This window comes from Marasmius oreades, chromosome 4 (genome assembly GCF_018924745.1).
Source record: "Marasmius oreades isolate 03SP1 chromosome 4, whole genome shotgun sequence".
In the NCBI taxonomy this organism is placed as follows: domain Eukaryota; kingdom Fungi; phylum Basidiomycota; class Agaricomycetes; order Agaricales; family Marasmiaceae; genus Marasmius; species Marasmius oreades.
In genome coordinates, this window is record NC_057326.1 from 526,869 (window position 1) to 545,654 (window position 18,786).

Sequence of the window (18,786 nt, forward strand, 5' to 3'; positions counted from 1 at the left end):
TCCTGCCGTATCACCGCATCCATTAAACTCCGACGAAAAATCCCTTTATCGTGAAGCAATTGGCTCACTGATGTATGCAAGTATCATGACTCACCCGGATATCACATTCGCCATTAATACCCTTTCTCAATTTCTTGAATCTCCCCGAACAACTCACCTAAACGCCGTTAAACGTGTATTCCGTTATTTGAAAGGAACTCGGGATGTTAAGCTCGAACTCGGAGGAGACAAATTATACCTGTCCGGATACTCGGATGCCGATTGGGCGTCACACACACACCGCCATTCTATCTCAGGATTCGCATTTTTTATCGGATCCGGAGCGGTCTCCTGGAGTACGAAAAAGCAACCTATCGTTACGCTTTCCAGCACGGAATCTGAATACGTCGCGTTAACTCACGCCGGCAAAGAAGCAATTTGGCTCAACAAGTTGTTATCCGAGCTAAGACCGATTTTACCGAACGCCGACAGCGGATCCAACGCAATGGACTTATACTGCGATAATCAAGGTGCTATTCGTTTATCAAAGGACTCTACATTTCATGCACGCACAAAGCACATAGACGTTCATTTCCACTGGATCCGTCAAACAGTTTCACAAGGACAAATTTCTTTATCTTATGTTCCGACCGACTTAATGATTGCAGATACATTTACGAAGTCCCTGTCTCGGGCTAAATTCGTACGCTTCGCATCCATGCTCGGACTTACTTTTGATTAGTGTTCATCTTGAGGGGGAGTGTTGTATATCAAAATAAACACGTGGTATTAATCTCCGTTAGTCTATATAGTTACTGAATACGTACAACCACACCTCAGTGTCTAACCGTCACTGAGGTGTAAGTCGTCTTCTCTTCTTTTCCCATATTCAGAAGTACTCATCTTATCCTCTATAGTATACTCTCTTTAGGTACTATATCTTAATACAAGTGTCTAACCGTCACTGAGGTTATACTCTCTTTAGCCACTCTCTCGCACTCCGGAGCTCCGACGGACTCCGACGTTTCTCTGTTCTTACACTCTATTCAACACTGCGCATCACAGCTCCATCAGCATACCCTGGACTAAATCTACCCGGGAAAAAGGTGGCACCATTTCCCTCACACCACGACCCCTTGATGCCAATGGCATCTGTCCAGTTGAGGCCCTTCGCAATCACCTAAAAGTCAATGATAAGATTCCTACTTCCTTCTCATTATTTGCCTTCACGGACGAAAATGGCTCTCCTTGCCATCTCACCAAGAAGACTTTCCTAGACACCTGTCGCTCCATCTGGACTTTAGCTGAACTCTATGATATCATGGGTCATAGTTTCCGTATTGGTGGTGCTGTCGAACTCCTTCTAGCCAGAGTTCCTCCCGAGATTGTGGCTCAAACCGGCGGTTGGACGTCGCTCGCTTTCCTTCTTTACTGGCGCCGTGTCGAAGAAATCATTACAAATTCTACTTATCATGCCTACAAGGCTAATCATAAACATATGTCTGATTCAATCGAAACCTACCGTGTATCACATAGAATACCCAACTCTGTACTAGATTTCGTAGCTGATAGGGACTCTTTACTTGATACATTAGATTAAGTTTATTCCCTTTTATATGATTACTCTTACGGCTCCACTCTCAGACTGAGGGCCCTCCCACCCGCTATCCGGTGGGTGTACAGTTCCCTTTTCGTCTTGGTCCCTGCACGTCGAGCGGGTGCTCCGTTTGGGGCGTTCAGGTACCTGCTGCTCATAACGTCCTTACACCGGGTGGGTGGCCAGCCTCCGGCAACCCCATCCTTCTCGTATCTCCCTTCCATCCCTTTCCACCCTCTTCCACCTTCTCTCGTCCATCGTGAGCACACATCTCATCTGCTCTAATCCTCGATCAACCTATCTACAACATGCAAAGTCTCAAGAGCATGTAAGTCTTAGCTTCCATCCCGAAGAAATCCTCAATTTACCTTCTCAGGAGCGCACCTAGAATCGTTCTTTTTGGTATTTTCCTTTTGTGAACAAAATACCAAACACAACTTAACGAGATTGGTGGGTTTGTTTTGCTACTCGTGGATCTAAGTTGAATGCCCAATCTGTCATTTTTTTGGGCAAAGTGAGGATGGCTCTAGAAACAATGGTTGTGGTCCGAATATCGAATCTGTACAGGTATGTTTTCGGCGACCTCTTTCTGCAGATACGACTAATCCTTTGCAGAAAAAGTCGCCGATTGAGGCATCGATTGGTTGAAGAGATATTGGTTGCAAGCAGATCGACATGAACATGAAGTAGCGTACGTGGAGAAGATTGAGGCAAACACATCAAACTTGGAGGAGAACTCCTCAATAGTAAGTGATTATTCGATTATCTCCCACGTATGATGTTTTCCTTTGTGAACAAAATACCAAACACATCTTAACGAGATTGGTGGGTTTGTTTTGCTACTCGTGGATCTAAGTGAATGCCCAACCTGTCGTTTTTTTTAGGCAAAATGAGGATGGTTCTAGAAACAATGGCCGTGGTCCGAATACCGAATCTGTACAGGTATGTTTTCGGCGACTTCTAATTCTGCAGATACGACTAATCCTTTGCAGAAAAAGTCGCCGATTGAGGTATCGATTGGTTGAAGAGATATTGGTTGCAAGCAGATTGACATGAACATGAAGTGGTGTCCGTGGAGAAGATTGAGGCAAACACATCAATCTTGAAGGAGAACTCCTTGGTAAGGGATTATTCGATTATCTCCCACGTATGTTGAAGTCGACGCTATCTACTTAGGACGCCAGATATCTTCAGCGTCGTCGAACGAAATCGCTTTCAATACTACAGATGGTCTGCGAGTCTCCCCACCATAGTAGGCTCAAACACCGGCATCTCCATCGGTTTCGTGGGATTGTCCTGCTTGCAGCTCACCTCCGCCCAACGCATCCACCCTGCATAAGTCCCTTCCACACGATCGCTCCCGTCGTACCTCCTCCAGAGCATTCCCAACGTGTCACCGAAAAACTTTCCCGATATCCCATGTGCCAACTTCAAGCACCAGCACCCTCCTACTGTTCTCTCAACTATTTCCCAAGCCTGTTTCTGCTCCTCGCTCTCCCACGACTCCAGTGGTTGCGGCATTCCCAAGGACAGTAACTCGAATTCGAATTGACGCTTCCCATTCCAACATCTGGAAAATCCAGATTTATTAATTAGTATGAATTAGTATGAATTAGTATGAATTAGTATGAATTAGTACTAATTAATAATAATCGATACTAATTGGCACTAATTCAATTAGTATGAATTAGTACTAATTAGTATGAATTCGCTAGGTTATCAAATTAATTCGTGCTAATTAGTATGAATTCATACTAATTCATACTAATTAGTAGGCATTAGTAGGTAAATAAATTGTACATACTTCTGTATAGTGTACTATTTTATTAGTATACTATGTACTACATAGTGTACTGTTTTATTAGTATACTATACTATGATATTTTGGAGTAGAACCTAACTAATTTTACTTACTTACTTACATTTATTAGTATTAGAACTACACTTGTCCGGAATTTTTCAAGTCCGAAATTTTTTCTAAGTCCACTATGCATACAAATATAATAGATATACTTATATATATCCTATTAAAGAGTTACAATAAGGTTATAGTAGTAACGGTGCTTATACTTATAATTTTCCTTAGACCGGGATTGAACCTGGTGCTAGCAGTTATGATTGTGTTACACCGGCGGGTACCCCATATAAGCGGTAACTTGTATTTCATCAGTTCCTGGTCAATTTAGATGATTCTGGGGTGGTTTTGGGGGTTTTTCTACCCCCTGAATTCGATTTTGAGCTTATCTAATTGTTCCCATCACTCCTTGAAGAGATAGTGCTTGTACTGTGTTGCAAAACAGTGTATATTATGTATTTTAATGAGAACTGATTCAATCCATGTTCATCTGGGATGTTTTCTAGGATTCTTTGACCCTCTGAATCTGATTCTGGCCTTAGTTATTTTTTCCCACCACTCCCTGAATTGATATCATTGTTTGGCCAGAATTTTAACCATTTCAGCACTGTATAACCATGGTTGATGATAAAAATATTGGAGGTGGGTAGAACTATGTATTTTTGGGTGCTGAACTCGAATTTCTAATCAGCTTGATGATAGGATGTCTCCCTACTGCACTATAAATAAATAAAATTTATTCCAAAATATCGGAAATAATATCCATTTATTTCAATGAAAACTGATCTATTTTGTGTAATCCTGGGCTGGTTTCTAGGGTTTCCTGACCCTCTGAATTTGACTATGAGGTTAGCTAAGCTCTCCCACCCCTCCCAGAATTGATACTCTGGTGTGATTCAATTTCTGATCAATCCAGCACTGTCTGAGTAAGGTAGGTGATAGAAATGGGTGAGATGGGTGGTAGTATGTGTTTTTGGGTGCAGAATCCAAATCCACAATCAGATTGATGATAGGATGTTTCCCTGTGACAATATAAATGAAAATATTTTAGGCCCAAATATTGGAAATAATAGATATTCAATAAAGAAGGCAAATCAAATATTGAATCACAGGGAATTTGGGGGAATGTTCTGGATATATGTAACAGCCTGCCTACCAATTTTTGGACCTTAGAAGTGACAGCTGACCCCCCTAGGCAAAAAAATGCTAAAAAAGCGAAAAATAATAGTTTGGCCTAGTAGTACCATCAGAATGGACTTCAAGTACTGTTTTAGACCAGTGTTCTGCTTTCTTTGTAAATGTCTTCAGTGATAGAAACTCTTACTACACTGTCTTCTAATATAAATCTAATTTACCCCTGCAATTCTGTGTAATAACCTATGCAAACCTTTTGCCCCAATTGCCCCAATTAGTGATTAGTATATAAAGTGTGGTTTTCTCTACCATTTTGGGTGATTACTTATGGAAAAACTCATATAACTTTTTGCCCAATTAGTGCCAATTAGTGTCAATTAGTGATTAGTATCAATTAATAGAAATTAGTTTTGGATTAGTACAGATTATTACTAATTATTACTAATTACTACTAATATATAAAGTATGATTTTCTGGGTGATTACTTATGGAAAAACTCATATAACTTTTTGCCCAATTAGTGCCAATTAGTGTCAATTAGTGATTAGTACAAATTAATAGAAATTAGTTTTGGATTAGTACAGATTATTACTAATTATTACTAATTACTACTAATATATAAAGTATGATTTTCTGGGTGATTACTTATGGAAAAACTCATATAACTTTTTGCCCAATTAGTGCCAATTAGTGTCAATTAGTGATTAGTACAAATTAATAGAAATTAGTTTTGGATTAGTACAGATTATTACTAATTATTACTAATTACTACTAATATATAAAGTATGATTTTCTGGGTGATTACTTATGGAAAAACTCATATAACTTTTTGCCCAATTAGTGCCAATTAGTGTCAATTAGTGATTAGTACAAATTAATAGAAATTAGTTTTGGATTAGTACAGATTATTACTAATTATTACTAATTAGTACTAATTAGTAAAGTAGGTTTTCTCTGATGAACCTGTCATCTGATCAGGAAGAAAGCCCTGCTCGAGCATGTCGATCAGCCACGACTTTTCACGAAGGTACTTTGGACCATCCCAACCGTCCTCAACGTCCAGCCATCGTGCGGCAGCTCCAATTGCTTGTATCTGAATTGCATAGTCGGTCATGAAACTATCATCAACAACCAGTTCCCCTTCTCCACACTCCATCACAAAGTTACTCGGGACTGTCATCAACGGAACGTGTGTAAGCAACGGGTGCTTGTGCATTCCAGTCATAGTCGTCTTTCCTTCCCACACCTTCAACAAAATCTTATGCGCTCGCAACACCAGCGGATTATCAGGGCCGCACATCATGGCAAAGTTCGGGACAGATACCTCTCTGGCAGGGCTCCCATCCTGTATCCTGCAAAATCATATGGCGATTCGGGGTTGCAGACGACTTGTTCCCATAGCCAGTTCAAGTCACCGAACTGCAAGATGCCCACATCGAGGTAGACACCGCCGTATTTGAGGAGGAGAGGGAAACGAACCAGATCGGATGTGTGTTGTCCGACGAATGATCCATCGAGTTGGGAATTCGTGAATGCAGCCGGTATGATTGAAGGAGAAGTCGTATCGATGTATCGTGAGACGTTCAGAGGCGACCCTTCTACCCTATCGAAGACGTAGATGTTCCACCCCAATGGCGAATACCGGCGGTACCAAGCGAGGACGTTCTGCAAGAGGTACGGTGGGAGGGCGAAAATCCCAGAATTCCAAAAGGCGAATATAGATTTGGAACCAACACTAAGCGGGTTCGGAGACGTTAGAGCAGCGGGTAGAGTGTCGTCAAGAGGGAGAGGAGCTATCATGGACTGTGGGATCTGCGATGTTCCCGGAATAGGAGGATAGTCCATTTTTTACTTTGATTTGGTTCGAAGATTGGATGGATGGATGGATGTCGAGCCGTACTGCAGGTTTTATCCTTTACAAGCTTGACTCGATTCGGTATCGCAACCCAGGGTGGAAACAGTAGATGATTCATTCGTATCATGGATTCCGACAATCTTGTGGGCCGCGTGAATCGGTTGAGATGTATAGCATTATTTGGAATGCTCGCTCATCGGGTAGCCCATCGTACTAGGCCTCGTCTTGGATTCCCCCTTACGAATCGATTCCAAATTTCGCCTGCGCCATTGTTCGATACCGTATCGATACGTTTGTCACAATTACGGTGTGTATAGTCCATATCGTACCGAGTTGAAAGCGGTAATCACGATTTGTTGCTTAATACCGTCTATCTGTTAGTTGAACGCCGTTACCCTGGTTGATCGGCAGCGGAGATAAATAGAGTCTCTCGCCTCGACTCGGTTAAGCAGGAAACATTCAGTAATGGAGTCCAGCTGCGGGACCGCGATTCTAGACAGGAATTTCCCAGCGGCCAAGTTTCGTATCCTCGGGCATTCCATCGTGGCATTCCATCCAACGTGCATTTGCCGTTGTGAATATGTCACCTATCTAGCCTTGGACGTCTGGACCTTTGCCGACTGAACGACATTTTGCAGTGTCATACGGAGTCGTCTCTGAGACGGTTTACTTTATATCCATCCTTTCTTCCAGTCTCGAAACCATCGATCTTCAAGACTACAGATCAGAACCCAAAACCTCTCTTTATTTTACCAGCCTAGTCGTACTCGCCCTCTCTTCTTTAGCTCTCTGATGAATATTTCAGAACGGAGCTTCGGGTACTGTGTTCCTATCGGACCCGTAGCAGCAGGTGTTTCACCCCGATCATGGGGTATCTTCATCATGAATTTCGTTGGCCGTGGTTTCGGCGCGCTCTCCGGGAAGCACCTAAGCTTACAACGGTGACCATTCGTTCCCCGTCGCTCCACCACTGTGGCTTACCATTTTCACAACTAACGACATGGAGGGTCCTAAAAATCACGTCTGATTCTGGCTTGAATCAATTTTTTGAATTTGCACGGGCCTGCGGGCGCCTCAAGAACTTGACAATTGGAGATTTTGTCCTACTCTGTTCCTCTCGGGAGCTTCGGGAGGTCGAGTTGCCTTCTCTTCAGAAGTTATCCCTCACTTCCTACGCTTTTGACATTAGGTGGTTGTATGGCGTTCTCGCATCCCTTGTCATCCCCTCGCTCAAAGAGTGCAATATACAATGCAGGGACTGGCCCGGATCCAGCTTCCTCGACATGGTTCGGCGATCCTCATCTTCGCTCAAACGGATGCGCCTTACTGTCCTCCAAACGTTAACAAGTTCTCCATGCAGCCCTCTATTTGATGTTCTGCAAGCCGCGTCTGAATTGACTCATTTCGAGTTCGTCATGGGCAGAGCAGACAACGATCATCCGACCTATCTCACTCTGATGGCGAACGACATGATCTCGACACTCTTCAACAGACTCCAAAACGATCCTAACACTTTCCTCCCAAAACTCAACCTCCTCTCTCTTGAATTTTCGCATGTCACGCTGAACACGCAACTTGTGGAGCGGGTGTTAGAGGTAGTTTCTGCAAGACAGCTCACACTCTATCCTTTGAAGGAATTTCATCTCGTGCGACCTGCGGTGGGAAAGAAAGTTGGGGGGAAGTTTGTTATTGGTCCTGAGCTGCTCGAGAGGATCCGAGTGTTGGACGAAAGTCGAATCAAAGTGCTCTTCGTGGACCGCTTTGAGGAGTAAGATGGTCGGTTTTGAGGGAAGACGACGGCTGCAGCACTCATCGACGGTTCAGAGGCTATTCAACGCGCAGGTTCGATGATACAGTGGCGCGTCTTTTGAACTTTTATAGGTACTTGAGAGGTTCGGCAAATAGAAACCATATCTGACAAAGAACGACTACTATTCTGTTTAGGGATATGCAACATTTTCGAGTACCACTTCCACACACCACTTACCGTATCAAAAATTTGACTAGAGTATTTTAATAGTACTCAAAACGTTAACCTGAATTTATGAGGATTTTAGGATAGCTGTAAGAAACCTCGGAGTGTCCGAGGGTGATTCGAGAAGTGCAAAGCGTTTTGTCACGTATCGTCACGTCCGGCAAGACTTCGGCAAGTAGCAAAGCTCGCGCCAGGCCAGCTCACTGCCGTCTCGCTTACAGGTCGATTTGGGACCTCTGCTGTATCGTTTGGCTTATTCCACACTACCGTTCACTCCCCTGCCTCTGAAACCTTGTATTTAATGCTAGTGTTTTCGTTTACACTTAACTACGTATCTAAAATTTTGAGATATATTCCGGAATGTACCGTTCCTGGGCTGTCACGCTGTAATCACAACCAGATCTGAGCTATATTTTAAATTTCATTTCATATCCTTTGTGATTCAGTGGCTACAACTGTACATACAAGCTCATGTGTAGTCTACGGATCCTACAAAAAATTGCCGAGCCCACAAATAAACGGGAAGACCAAGTTTTATCCAATTTTGCATATCCTTGTCATTTGCACATCGGAAACCAGAATAGTAGTGTACATAGACTTGATGTACATTTGAGACTCATGCCACTCGGTCTTGACTCTGAAGTTTGAACATTGCATGAGTGACCCGGTCGCTCTATCGTGTTGCAAGACAAGCGACGAAGTATTACACACTGATTCATTCTGAAAGGTTTCAAACAAATGGAAAAAGTAATGGAAATAACGGCGAGAGGTTACCTATAAGTACAATTGGAACACGAATACGTGCGAGGGTGGCGAGATAGCAATGAAAACACGACGGCATATATGTATTACGAGTGGAAAGGGTGTATATGGTGGGTCAGATTTTTCCTTCTTTCTTTAATTGTGCCTCCCATCTATCGATTTTCCAATCTATAGGTGACAGGCGAGTTAGTAAGGCAAAACAACCTGTCTTGAGGAAGACACACCAGGAACGTTATAGTTCTTTTTGAACCGCTCATTATTATGACTCAAAAACCACTTCGGCACCTTCCCAAATGCTTTCTTCAGCCCATCAGCAACAAAGTCCACCTTTTCCCCTGACAACGGACACACATAGTTGTCGAGGAACTTTAATAACACTACATTCCCCATCTTTGTGTGAGGGACACCGATATTGATCCTCCGTCCAGGCTCCAACCCGAATTCGTTATTCAATTTTCGTAACACACCATGAAGAACGCCAGAGTAATCGCAAGGAGGTTCGCGCCCTTCAACAAAAACTTCCCGACGTGCATATTCCTGAATTTCTTCTGTGGTAAGGGCGACGCCGTAGTCGAAAATTGGTGGATAGTGATCAACTTCCTTCCATGGGAAGTATTCGAAGGGAAGGGTTTCGAAGGGCTCGTGTTCAAACATGTAACGGAAGGTGAGGTGCTAGTGCCAAAAATCGTCAGATAACGTTGACTGTGAAGGATGAGCAATAAACGTACACCCTCAGGCGGATCTATTTCATCCTTTGTCTCTTCCAGATTCATGTTTTGGAGTTTGCATGAAAGAGTCGTAGCCATTATGATTGTGGGGGTAGAGGCGAAACCACGCGTTAGTTTATAACCAGACCTGTGACCTCACAAGTCATGTCACGCAGAGTCATGATGGCCCTATATTCTCCCTACATTGTTGTTCTTTTGAACGATGTTTTTGGAGAACAATAACAACACCACCCTCTTTCCATAATGTGGCAATTTGGGGCGTGTCGCTATAAAGCCTAAATACCGTACGTTCCACGCTTTTGGTTTGTTCAAGGAGCAGGCTGCAGCTCCTCCCTCTTGAGTCTTTCTCCTCCCTCAAGTCATCAGTCAAGCCTCTTGCAAAATGTCCGGAGGTGGTTCATTGAATGAGGTACGTCGACATTTCATTCACGGTGGTCCTGCATACTAACTCGACTGCTTCTTAAATCTCGGAATTTCTACGGTAGACGCCAACAGGTTCCAGCCAGCCGGGGACTATTGGCGTTACCATGCAGCCGACCGATCGCGAGTCCCTAAGTTTCCACCTTGGACGCGCGCTAAAGGTTGCAGAGTCCCGGCAGTATATTGAAGCGCACCTCTATACTTTGTTCGGCACCATGTTTGCCCCACTCACATTCGTTTTCGAGATAAATTCTCCAAAATACGGAAATGGCGTCCTCACTTCTCCACAAATCCCCATACTACCCTACGATCTCTCTCAAATAATGCCTGTTACCAGTATAACCAGCTGCATTCCTGATATTATGTGGATATTGTACAATTTCATTACGGAACTCGGTGTTCCGGTTGCAGAACTGGTCCTCGCCTCTATGGAGATAAAACCATTGAAGGGAGGGTTGGAAAATTTACCTCCGAAAACTTCCAGTACTAAGAGTAGGTCCTCTAGTTGTCTATAGTATTGTCCCTCCTTGACAAAGCCTTCCAAACCTAGACATTATGCCATTCACACCCCCTCAGACTAAGGAATCAGGTTTCTCAACACCCAAAACGACACAAGATTCAGAAGCGGCGGGCGGTGAGGAGTCTTACGTTGGATTCTTTCCGCTTATCTGATTTACGATTTCTGATCAAGGATTTACTCCGTCCACCAAGGATTCAAAGGCGCGCTTTGGCTCCAGCCCGATGATGGACGGTGAGTTTATGAAATAATGATGCCAGTTGGCTTCTGACTTAACTTTTCCGACCAAGAATCTGTTCCGTCCACGCCACCGGCCACCACACAATCACCAGTGTGGTTTGGCTCCAGCCCGTTGACGGACGGTGAGTTATAGAATTATTGATTTTTTTCAAGTTTCCAAGTTTCTCTTACTAGTTTCCGACCAAGAAGCCGCTCCATTAACACCACCGACCCGGACCTCAGAGTCACTGGCAGTGTTTGGCTCCAGCCCATTGACAGTAATTGACGGTGAGTAGGCATTCCAAAATTCTTCGTGCTTAGACCTGAATGAATTTGCTCCAGATGAGGATGATCATATCACTGGCATTCAGCGAATCATGCTTGATTGGTCCAACAAGGCTTCATGTTTACCAACATTGATAACTGAACTCTCCAAGGCTGTCTCTCAACTCTTTAAGCAGGCGACGTGCGTTTTTGCTTGTCACAAACTCCAGCAAGTGCTACACGTTTATTTCATTTGTGGCATCTACTTCTCAATGCTCAAGTTCCAACGGCCAAAACGCCTCGATGTTATCCTCAAGGAGCATGGTATTCACGTGGCAAAAAAGAAAATCGTGGCCGAGGGACAAGTTGAATACGACTCCGACAAGCTTACGGACGACATTTTACTAGAATTATTCCCACCAAGCCCCGACAATACTCCGCGTACGACTCGGAACCCACATTTTGTAATGTACCACCAACCAGTTTTCGAGGTCCCACTGAACAAGGACAATCCACACCTGAGCAACGCCTGGCGGACCGGTCTAAAGCTATCCCTAGTTGAGCATGGGGTTGGATTCCGTCAGGAATCAATTTTCTCCTTTCAAATGACAGATGCCCAGCCAGATATAGATCGTTTGGTATGCTTCCGGTGCATTCGCTTTTCCACATTTCCTGAACAATCAATTGCAGGAAGAAGGACAAGAAATCATTGATGAATGGTACAAGACTCGGACCCATAACCGCGAGTTTTTTGAACCTTCAACCCCTCATCAAAACGATGAGGATGCTTGGGGCACAAATACCCCAAAGAAGGAGGAAGAACTGTCCCCGGCATTTCAACTTCGCGGTCGCAAGCTTGCCGCAGTCGGCCATAACTTCACGATGCGGCTAAGAACGAAACGCGGCCAGCCTGAGGATGACGACATGCCACCACCGTCCCCCAGTCAGCACCGAAACGTACGCCGAAAGCACTAAGTATCTTCATACTACCATCTTTAGGAGTTCCAAATACGCAGTCTGAGTAAAACTCCTTCTTGCATCTTTCCCGAATTCATTCTCCAACGCATCTCTTGTTCTCTTCCATGCTCCCCTCGACGTCGCTTTATTAATTATCCTCGAGACTTGTGTTTGTTTATTGTATTTACTTTTACAGTCATAACTTCTGCATTGACGGTGAACCAGACGTTCTAGTTGTTGAATCGAGTCCTTCGCAGCTGCGGCGGTTGATTTTCACATACTGTCGCAGTCTACTTGTGTGACATTCAAGGGTTCCGAGCGACATACATACTCGCTTTTTGTACTCTACATATTATGATCATTATGCTCTGTCCCAATTTTCCGAACTGCAGTCGTTTACGTAGAGGAATATCTTGCTGAATGCTAGAACGTTAACGCTAAACGCGCAACTCGTTGACACGGGCAACATGGACGTGGTCAACCAGATCACTGCTAGCTTCGACATCCAGAGGCGAGCTGATTTCCGAACGCGCCGAGTGAGCACCATCATCATGTTTGTATATACTTCATTTGTCAAGATAAGGCTGGGGAAGCAATGGCGCGTCTTATTCAAGAATGTGTATAGAAAGGTTAAGAGGAAGTAGTGGAGTGCAAATTCATACCACTCAGTGTTGGACATCACAGTGACCCGTTGCTCTATCGTGTTTGTGCGACGGTGGCGGAGCAGTACTTGATCGGTTCAAAGCGGATCGAAAAGGAATAGAGCGGGTAATTAGATATATGGTGGATCAGAATTTTCCTTCTTTCTTTAATTGTGCCTCCCATCTATCAATTTTCCAGTCTACAGGTGACGGGCGTGAGCAGAGCAAATCAACCTAAGCCAGAGAACACACCCGGAACATTATAATTCTTTTTGAAGCGCTCATTATTATGACTCAAAAACCACTGCGGCGCCTTCCCAAATGCTTTCTCCAGCCCATCAGCAACCAGGTCCACCTTTTCGTCTGACAACAGACACATATAGTTGTCGATGAACTTGAATAAAACCACGTTGTCCATCTTTGTGTAGGGAACGCCAATAACAATCCTCCCTCCAGGCTTCAGTCCGAATTCGTTATTCAACTTCCCTTGGATACCATGGAGAACATCACAGAAATCACCAGGAGGTTTGTCCCCCTCAACAAAAACTTCCCGACGAGCATAATCACGGACTTCTTCTGTAGTAAGGGCGACGCCATAGTCGAAAATCGGTGGATAGTGATCAACTTCCTTCCAGGGGAAGTATTCGAAGGGAAGGGTTTCGAAAGGCTCGTGTTTCATCATGTAACGGAGAGTGAGGTGCTAGTGGGAAAATCGTCAGATAACGTTGATTGTGAAGGATGAGCGACGGACGTACACCTTCAGGTGGACCTAGCTCTTCCTTCGTCTCTTTCAGGTTCATGTTTTGGAGTTTGTGTGAAAGAGAAGTAGTCATTGTGGGGAGAGAAATTGGCGCACACGCATACTAGTTTATTAGAGGATGAGGGAAAGCCAGAGACATTTATACACGACCACGTGTGACCACGTGTTTGTTCACGCAGTTTTTTTTTCACAGAAAAAAACGGGCTTATGGCGTATGTCTGTGGAGAAATCGACAGAAATCAAGTTTTTTCAAGTTAAGGAGGGAAAGAGGAAAGAGAGAAGAGAGAGACTTACCTTGTATATCATAGACCCTGTGCCTGATAGATTTCGCCCGGAAATTCACACCACGTTCAAATTTTGATGAATTGACGTATCGAATTCAAGACCGGATCTGGTACAGAGCCCGATTTCAAGTTGCGGCAAGGCTTATGCCGCTTTGAGCTCTTGCCTTGTTTGACTTAAGCCTTTGACCAATCGTTTTCAAGATGACATGACCGTAAATGAGTCATCTCACCAATTTTGGCAGCGTAGTAGGCGCTCAGATGTACACGCGTCCCCTCGCAGCCCGTTATCTGTTTCCTCCATCCTGCCTGCCTTTCACGTCCTCAGGCCGCAAGACACTTGCACTCAGCACTCGTCAATATCTCCCCAAATCTCAAGATCTCAATTTTTAGCTGTTTCCAGTCGGATGCTATGCCTCGAGATGAAGGAACTTGGAGTGGAGTATGGAACGAGTGAGCTTACTGGTGCGTAACTATCCATTAGAATGCCTGTTTATTCTTTTCACATATCGGATATCATTTTTTACCACAGACACGGGCCTGCCTTCAATATACATAGAGTTTTGCTCCTCATCATAGCCGTGACACGCGTCACGGATGCGACTGCCCATCTTGCCCTCCTCGACAGCCAGCTATGGGAGGCAGCTGTCACTCGTAGGGTCTTAAACTTAGTGAGTACTTTTGTCTATCTATACCCGTCATACTCTCAAAATCTTCAAGATTCAATACTTGTTCAGTCCGGTTAATTCGACATACAAACTCATTATTTACGACGGATCCGCTGTCCTCCAATATTCGGATGTTTGCAAACACCCTTATAACACAAGTCACGACCCCCCTTCCCTTTGCAAGTCGCTACCCTTGGGCAATTATGTGCTCGACAAACCATACACTCCCTCTCGCGCTTCTTCTGTTCTCCGGAATTCTCGAGGCGTGGTTTCTCGATCACTGAAGACCCACTAGACCCTGGAGGAGCAACTATAAATGAAAGAGTACTCTGTACTGAAGCCATAGTAGTTCTCGGCAACTGGCTAGTAGCAGGTAGGTGGTCTTGCATGTCCGGTCCATCGTGATTTGCTGATATGATGACCGGGGATTCTCGGCCCTCGATTGTGCTGAACTCGGCATCGTAGTAATTGTTACCATCTGTGTCGTGCTGTAGAAGGGCCATTGGGTCGAATGATGTAAGGTCGAGTCCACGAATACCTGAAGTAAGGTCAGTATACAGAACTAGCTTGGGAACAATATGATTTACTTACCGTCAGTTGTCGGATCAGGACTTTTGTCAGAATCTTCGAGGGGAATTGCAGGAAGGACTCGGGAAACTCGCTCGGGATCTAGTAGATGATCTATGTGGCCCTGTATCATTATAGCGTTGGAACCAAGTGATATTGTTGCCCTGGATGCCTGCCATTCCAGGAGCTTCTTATGATGGCGTAGGAGTTGTTCTGGAAGCTTGTAATACAATCTCTGGTTTGGATCTGTGACTGTAGGGTCTTGTGCGTCGACCTTTGAGTTCCAAATCTTCGCAAATTGAATGAAATTGATGTTCTTCCATGCTTGACTGGGTGGAGCAGAAGAACGATTTGTGCGGATTGCTTCAAATGCTACGACCACTAAGCGCTTGAACTCTTTATACTCGGCATGAGTATGTACCGGGAGCACTGGATACACGGTTTGCTGGGTCAACTGAAGATAGCGGTAGGGGCTTGTGACTTTTGTGGAGAGTCGAGTAAGCATATGGACTGGAGTGTCATGATGGTGAGGTATGCCTTCAATTCGCCGAGCTGGAAGTTTAGTAATGTTGTATTCTTGTGCAAGCCTGGATGGAATGGGGATGACACAAAAAGATTCCGAAGTTGCAATACGAGTAGCAAGCATACGAGGGAGCCGAAATGAGGGAAGTACATTGCGAGAGATTGCTAACTCGGTGATTTCATCTAGCATCCAGATGTCAAAATGACTTGTCCACTTCTTGCCGGTGCGATTGAAATGGCCAACCTGAATATTATATGTTGAATATAAGGCCTAACATCAAATGTGAATAATCACATACCCGTTGATTCCGGCGGAGAACCCAATTGCTCAGAAGCGCAACTGCAAGTTCAGGTGATGCTTTTAGAGAACCAAAAATCCGGCGAATCAACATGTGAACTCCACCCTCAATCGAGTTTGTTCCTCGAATTGTGCGGTACACTGGAAGGTGGTCACGATCCCAACCAATGATATAGTACAAAGGAATTCCTGGGGGGTCCGAAAGAAACCCACGTCGGACAGTTTCCAATAGCGACTCTGAAGTTTTGATAGATTCCTTGGAGAAGAATCGGCCCCGGCCTTTCTTGCGGTCCGAGCTACAGGCAATGTTCTTAAAGCCCTCGAAGAGACGAGTTAGATCAGCTCCAAGTTTCTCAGGGGGAGGTATATAGCGGCGGACATGACGATTCAGCCAGGTTTTTTTTGCACGGACAACATAGTCCCACGGTATCCCTTTTGTATCCAGAAACTCCTTGACTCGCTTCAAGTCTTCTGCATCCCGTACAAAAATTGTTTCGCTGAGTTGATGTGCAAACTCTTTGAAGGCTGTATGTTTTTTTGAAAGTGTTTTGAGAAGGCGATCCATGAAATGAAATGCGTCATCAAGAACACGTGTGGCAAGGTTTGGGCAAGCTGTTTCATTATCATGACTTGCTTGAGTGAGAAGATCCCTCGCGCTCCGCAATGAGTCAATGATGAGCTCCTCGGATGTGAGTGATTCTGATTCAGAGTCATTTTCATCAAGCTTTGCCTCCATCTAGCGTATCAAAATTCAGAATGCAAGTTTAGAAATCAGGCAATACTTACGATGTCATCTGAATCTACATCTGTTTCCCCACCCGAGTCTTCTATATCGGACTCTTCTTCTTCCATTTCTAGATTACGACTGGAGCGCTGGAGAAGATCTTGAGACGGTCCAATATCCACAATTGTTTCAGACTCAGCAGGAGAGGTAGGTGGAGCAGGAATGCCAAGAATAGAGGTTGATTGTGGATTTACCGGTAGAGGAGGAATAACCGGTCGAGTGCGCAAGGTACGAGTCTGTACAACAGCTTTCCCGCCATGGTCAGAAATCCACTGTATGGTTTGCTTGTGCTTGCTGACAAGTGAGCCAGGAACAAGGACTCGGTTTATCTGAATAAGAGTGTATGCGGGGGTGATTTTGAGCGTCGTTTGTGTGCCGGTATTATCCATGACCACGTCGATAGAGCCATTATGGTCAAGTACTACCCCTTCGGCAACCTCCTTACAAGCTGCAACCAGCGTAACCAGTTGACCAATCTTGATTTCTGCTGGAGAAAGCTGCAACCCAACCGAGCGATGCTGGGACAACGATAAATAAACCTGCCAAACACCTTCGACCTCTATGGCTGCAGTGTCAACCCATAGTACCGATTGATTTGACGTCTGCGTTTCGGTGGATCTGGAGGCAATATTTGATGACACAGGTAGCTGCCTTTTCAGTACTGCTTGCACAAGGTCACAAAGTGGAATGGCTGGATCCTGAACTGCTCCTTTGACCTTTGCGAGCTGTCCAAGATCGAGAAACAGGTCACTATGAGAACGGAACATGGCTAATAAGTCAGGCATCTCGAAGGCAGCTGCAATGGTGCTGATAGATTGTCGAATACCGAATCCCACTTTCACGACACGGGGTGAAGTTAGGAGAGCACGGAGAGAGCCCGGAACACTACTTGATGTGAGATGGGTAACCTATAATCGGGTGTCAGCCTGAGAAAGATGGAATTATACTGACAGGTTTGGAATTGTAAATATTACCTCAAATACAAATATCTTTGCACGTATGCGTAGCTGAATGCTCCAAAGTGTTTGTGCTTTGTGGCGGATTGATAACGCCACTGTTAGTGTTTCATTAGAAGCTAAACCTCCTGCAATTTGAAGTGTCTCATCACATGCATCATTGATAAGCATAGCATTGTTGAAGAACTTGACGGATGCTAGGAGTTTGATACCGGGTAGCTGTTCCATAGTCTGTTTTGCTGGAGTATGTTGGACATCCTTCTTCAGGGATTCTGTTACCCGCTCATGAAAGTCGCGTTCAGCTAAAGTAAGAATTTAAGCCGATATTTATATATAGATAGAAAGCTGACTCTGTTACCTGGGGGGTTATCACAGAAGTACAGAGACGTTGGCTGGTGTCCGTGCTCTTTCAGCCCAATACTAACCTGTTTAAACATTTCGGGGAGGATTGAAAAGCCCTTGGTAAGAGCCATGGCTTGAGCTCGTATTTCTTCCCACTCATTTACTAAAGAGAAAAGTGCTCCGAAAATCGGCTCGGATTTCAAACGAGCCATTGCCTTCATGATCTTTAGTGAGGAATGAATTGTTGTCAGGCATATATTCAGTACTGCTGTCAGATAGACATCAACTTACTCGGAAGGTGTGATCACCTGCAAGTTTGAATCCCGAGAGTGAAGCCTGTATGCGATCCAAATAGATCTTGACCGCTGCATGGTAATCGGTCCATATACACTTTAAATATTGAACAGATGGAGAAGTGCCAGCATATTTCATCTGATCATCAAAGGCAGGAAAGGCAGGAATCTGACTAGATCCCGATAGACCATAACTTGCAGCAGCTGAGAGATACATAAGCTCTCGTCGACTATGCTGAAGTGTTTGCAGTTCATAAAGCATTTTTGAAAATGGCCCAGGCCCGAAACGACCTGCAAAGCATGACTTCATCTGGTCAATAACAAGCTTATCGATGTGAGAAGAATAAAGAGATATTCTTGAGAGTGACTACAGCAGGTAGTCTTAGCAGCTAAGAGGTTTCCACTACAGGTG

General features: G+C 44.5%; 7 protein-coding genes across 7 annotated transcripts; 2 read left to right on the forward strand and 5 right to left on the reverse strand.

The window, feature by feature from the left end:
• Positions 1-5,496: 5,496 nt before the first annotated feature.
• Positions 5,497-5,790, reverse strand: E1B28_006978 (uncharacterized protein; the record flags this gene model as incomplete). Its single annotated transcript, XM_043151686.1, has 1 exon — positions 5,497-5,790. The coding sequence occupies one exon, from the start codon at positions 5,788-5,790 to the stop codon at positions 5,497-5,499; it is 294 nt and encodes a 97-aa protein (XP_043009766.1).
• A 74-nt stretch (positions 5,791-5,864) lies between these two features.
• On the reverse strand, positions 5,865-6,410 carry E1B28_006979 (uncharacterized protein; the record flags this gene model as incomplete). The annotated part of the gene is made up of 1 exon (XM_043151687.1): positions 5,865-6,410. The coding sequence occupies one exon, from the start codon at positions 6,408-6,410 to the stop codon at positions 5,865-5,867; it is 546 nt and encodes a 181-aa protein (XP_043009767.1).
• Positions 6,411-7,286: 876 nt separating this feature from the next.
• Positions 7,287-8,192, forward strand: E1B28_006980 (uncharacterized protein; the record flags this gene model as incomplete). The annotated part of the gene is made up of 1 exon (XM_043151688.1): positions 7,287-8,192. One exon carries the CDS (start codon positions 7,287-7,289, stop codon positions 8,190-8,192), a length of 906 nt encoding a protein of 301 aa, XP_043009768.1.
• Positions 8,193-9,055: 863 nt separating this feature from the next.
• On the reverse strand, positions 9,056-9,997 carry E1B28_006981 (uncharacterized protein). Its single transcript, XM_043151689.1, has 3 exons — positions 9,886-9,997; positions 9,382-9,829; positions 9,056-9,325 (listed from the first exon to the last, which is right to left on the reverse strand). The coding sequence occupies exons 1-3, from the start codon at positions 9,961-9,963 to the stop codon at positions 9,273-9,275; spliced, it is 579 nt and encodes a 192-aa protein (XP_043009769.1). The 5' UTR covers positions 9,964-9,997; the 3' UTR covers positions 9,056-9,272.
• Positions 9,998-10,055: 58 nt separating this feature from the next.
• E1B28_006982 (uncharacterized protein) lies at positions 10,056-12,317 on the forward strand. The gene is made up of 8 exons (XM_043151690.1): positions 10,056-10,294; positions 10,371-10,797; positions 10,856-10,939; positions 10,997-11,056; positions 11,113-11,184; positions 11,237-11,329; positions 11,384-11,943; positions 11,996-12,317. Exons 1-8 carry the CDS (start codon positions 10,268-10,270, stop codon positions 12,278-12,280), a joined length of 1,608 nt encoding a protein of 535 aa, XP_043009770.1. The 5' UTR covers positions 10,056-10,267; the 3' UTR covers positions 12,281-12,317.
• Positions 12,318-12,798: 481 nt separating this feature from the next.
• E1B28_006983 (uncharacterized protein) lies at positions 12,799-13,797 on the reverse strand. The gene is made up of 3 exons (XM_043151691.1): positions 13,659-13,797; positions 13,156-13,603; positions 12,799-13,103 (listed from the first exon to the last, which is right to left on the reverse strand). The coding sequence occupies exons 1-3, from the start codon at positions 13,734-13,736 to the stop codon at positions 13,051-13,053; spliced, it is 579 nt and encodes a 192-aa protein (XP_043009771.1). The 5' UTR covers positions 13,737-13,797; the 3' UTR covers positions 12,799-13,050.
• Positions 13,798-14,707: 910 nt separating this feature from the next.
• On the reverse strand, positions 14,708-18,636 carry E1B28_006984 (uncharacterized protein; the record flags this gene model as incomplete). Its single annotated transcript, XM_043151692.1, has 7 exons — positions 14,708-15,150; positions 15,204-15,945; positions 16,001-16,735; positions 16,786-17,691; positions 17,758-18,041; positions 18,098-18,305; positions 18,373-18,636. The coding sequence occupies 7 exons, from the start codon at positions 18,634-18,636 to the stop codon at positions 14,708-14,710; spliced, it is 3,582 nt and encodes a 1,193-aa protein (XP_043009772.1).
• Positions 18,637-18,786: the final 150 nt, after the last annotated feature.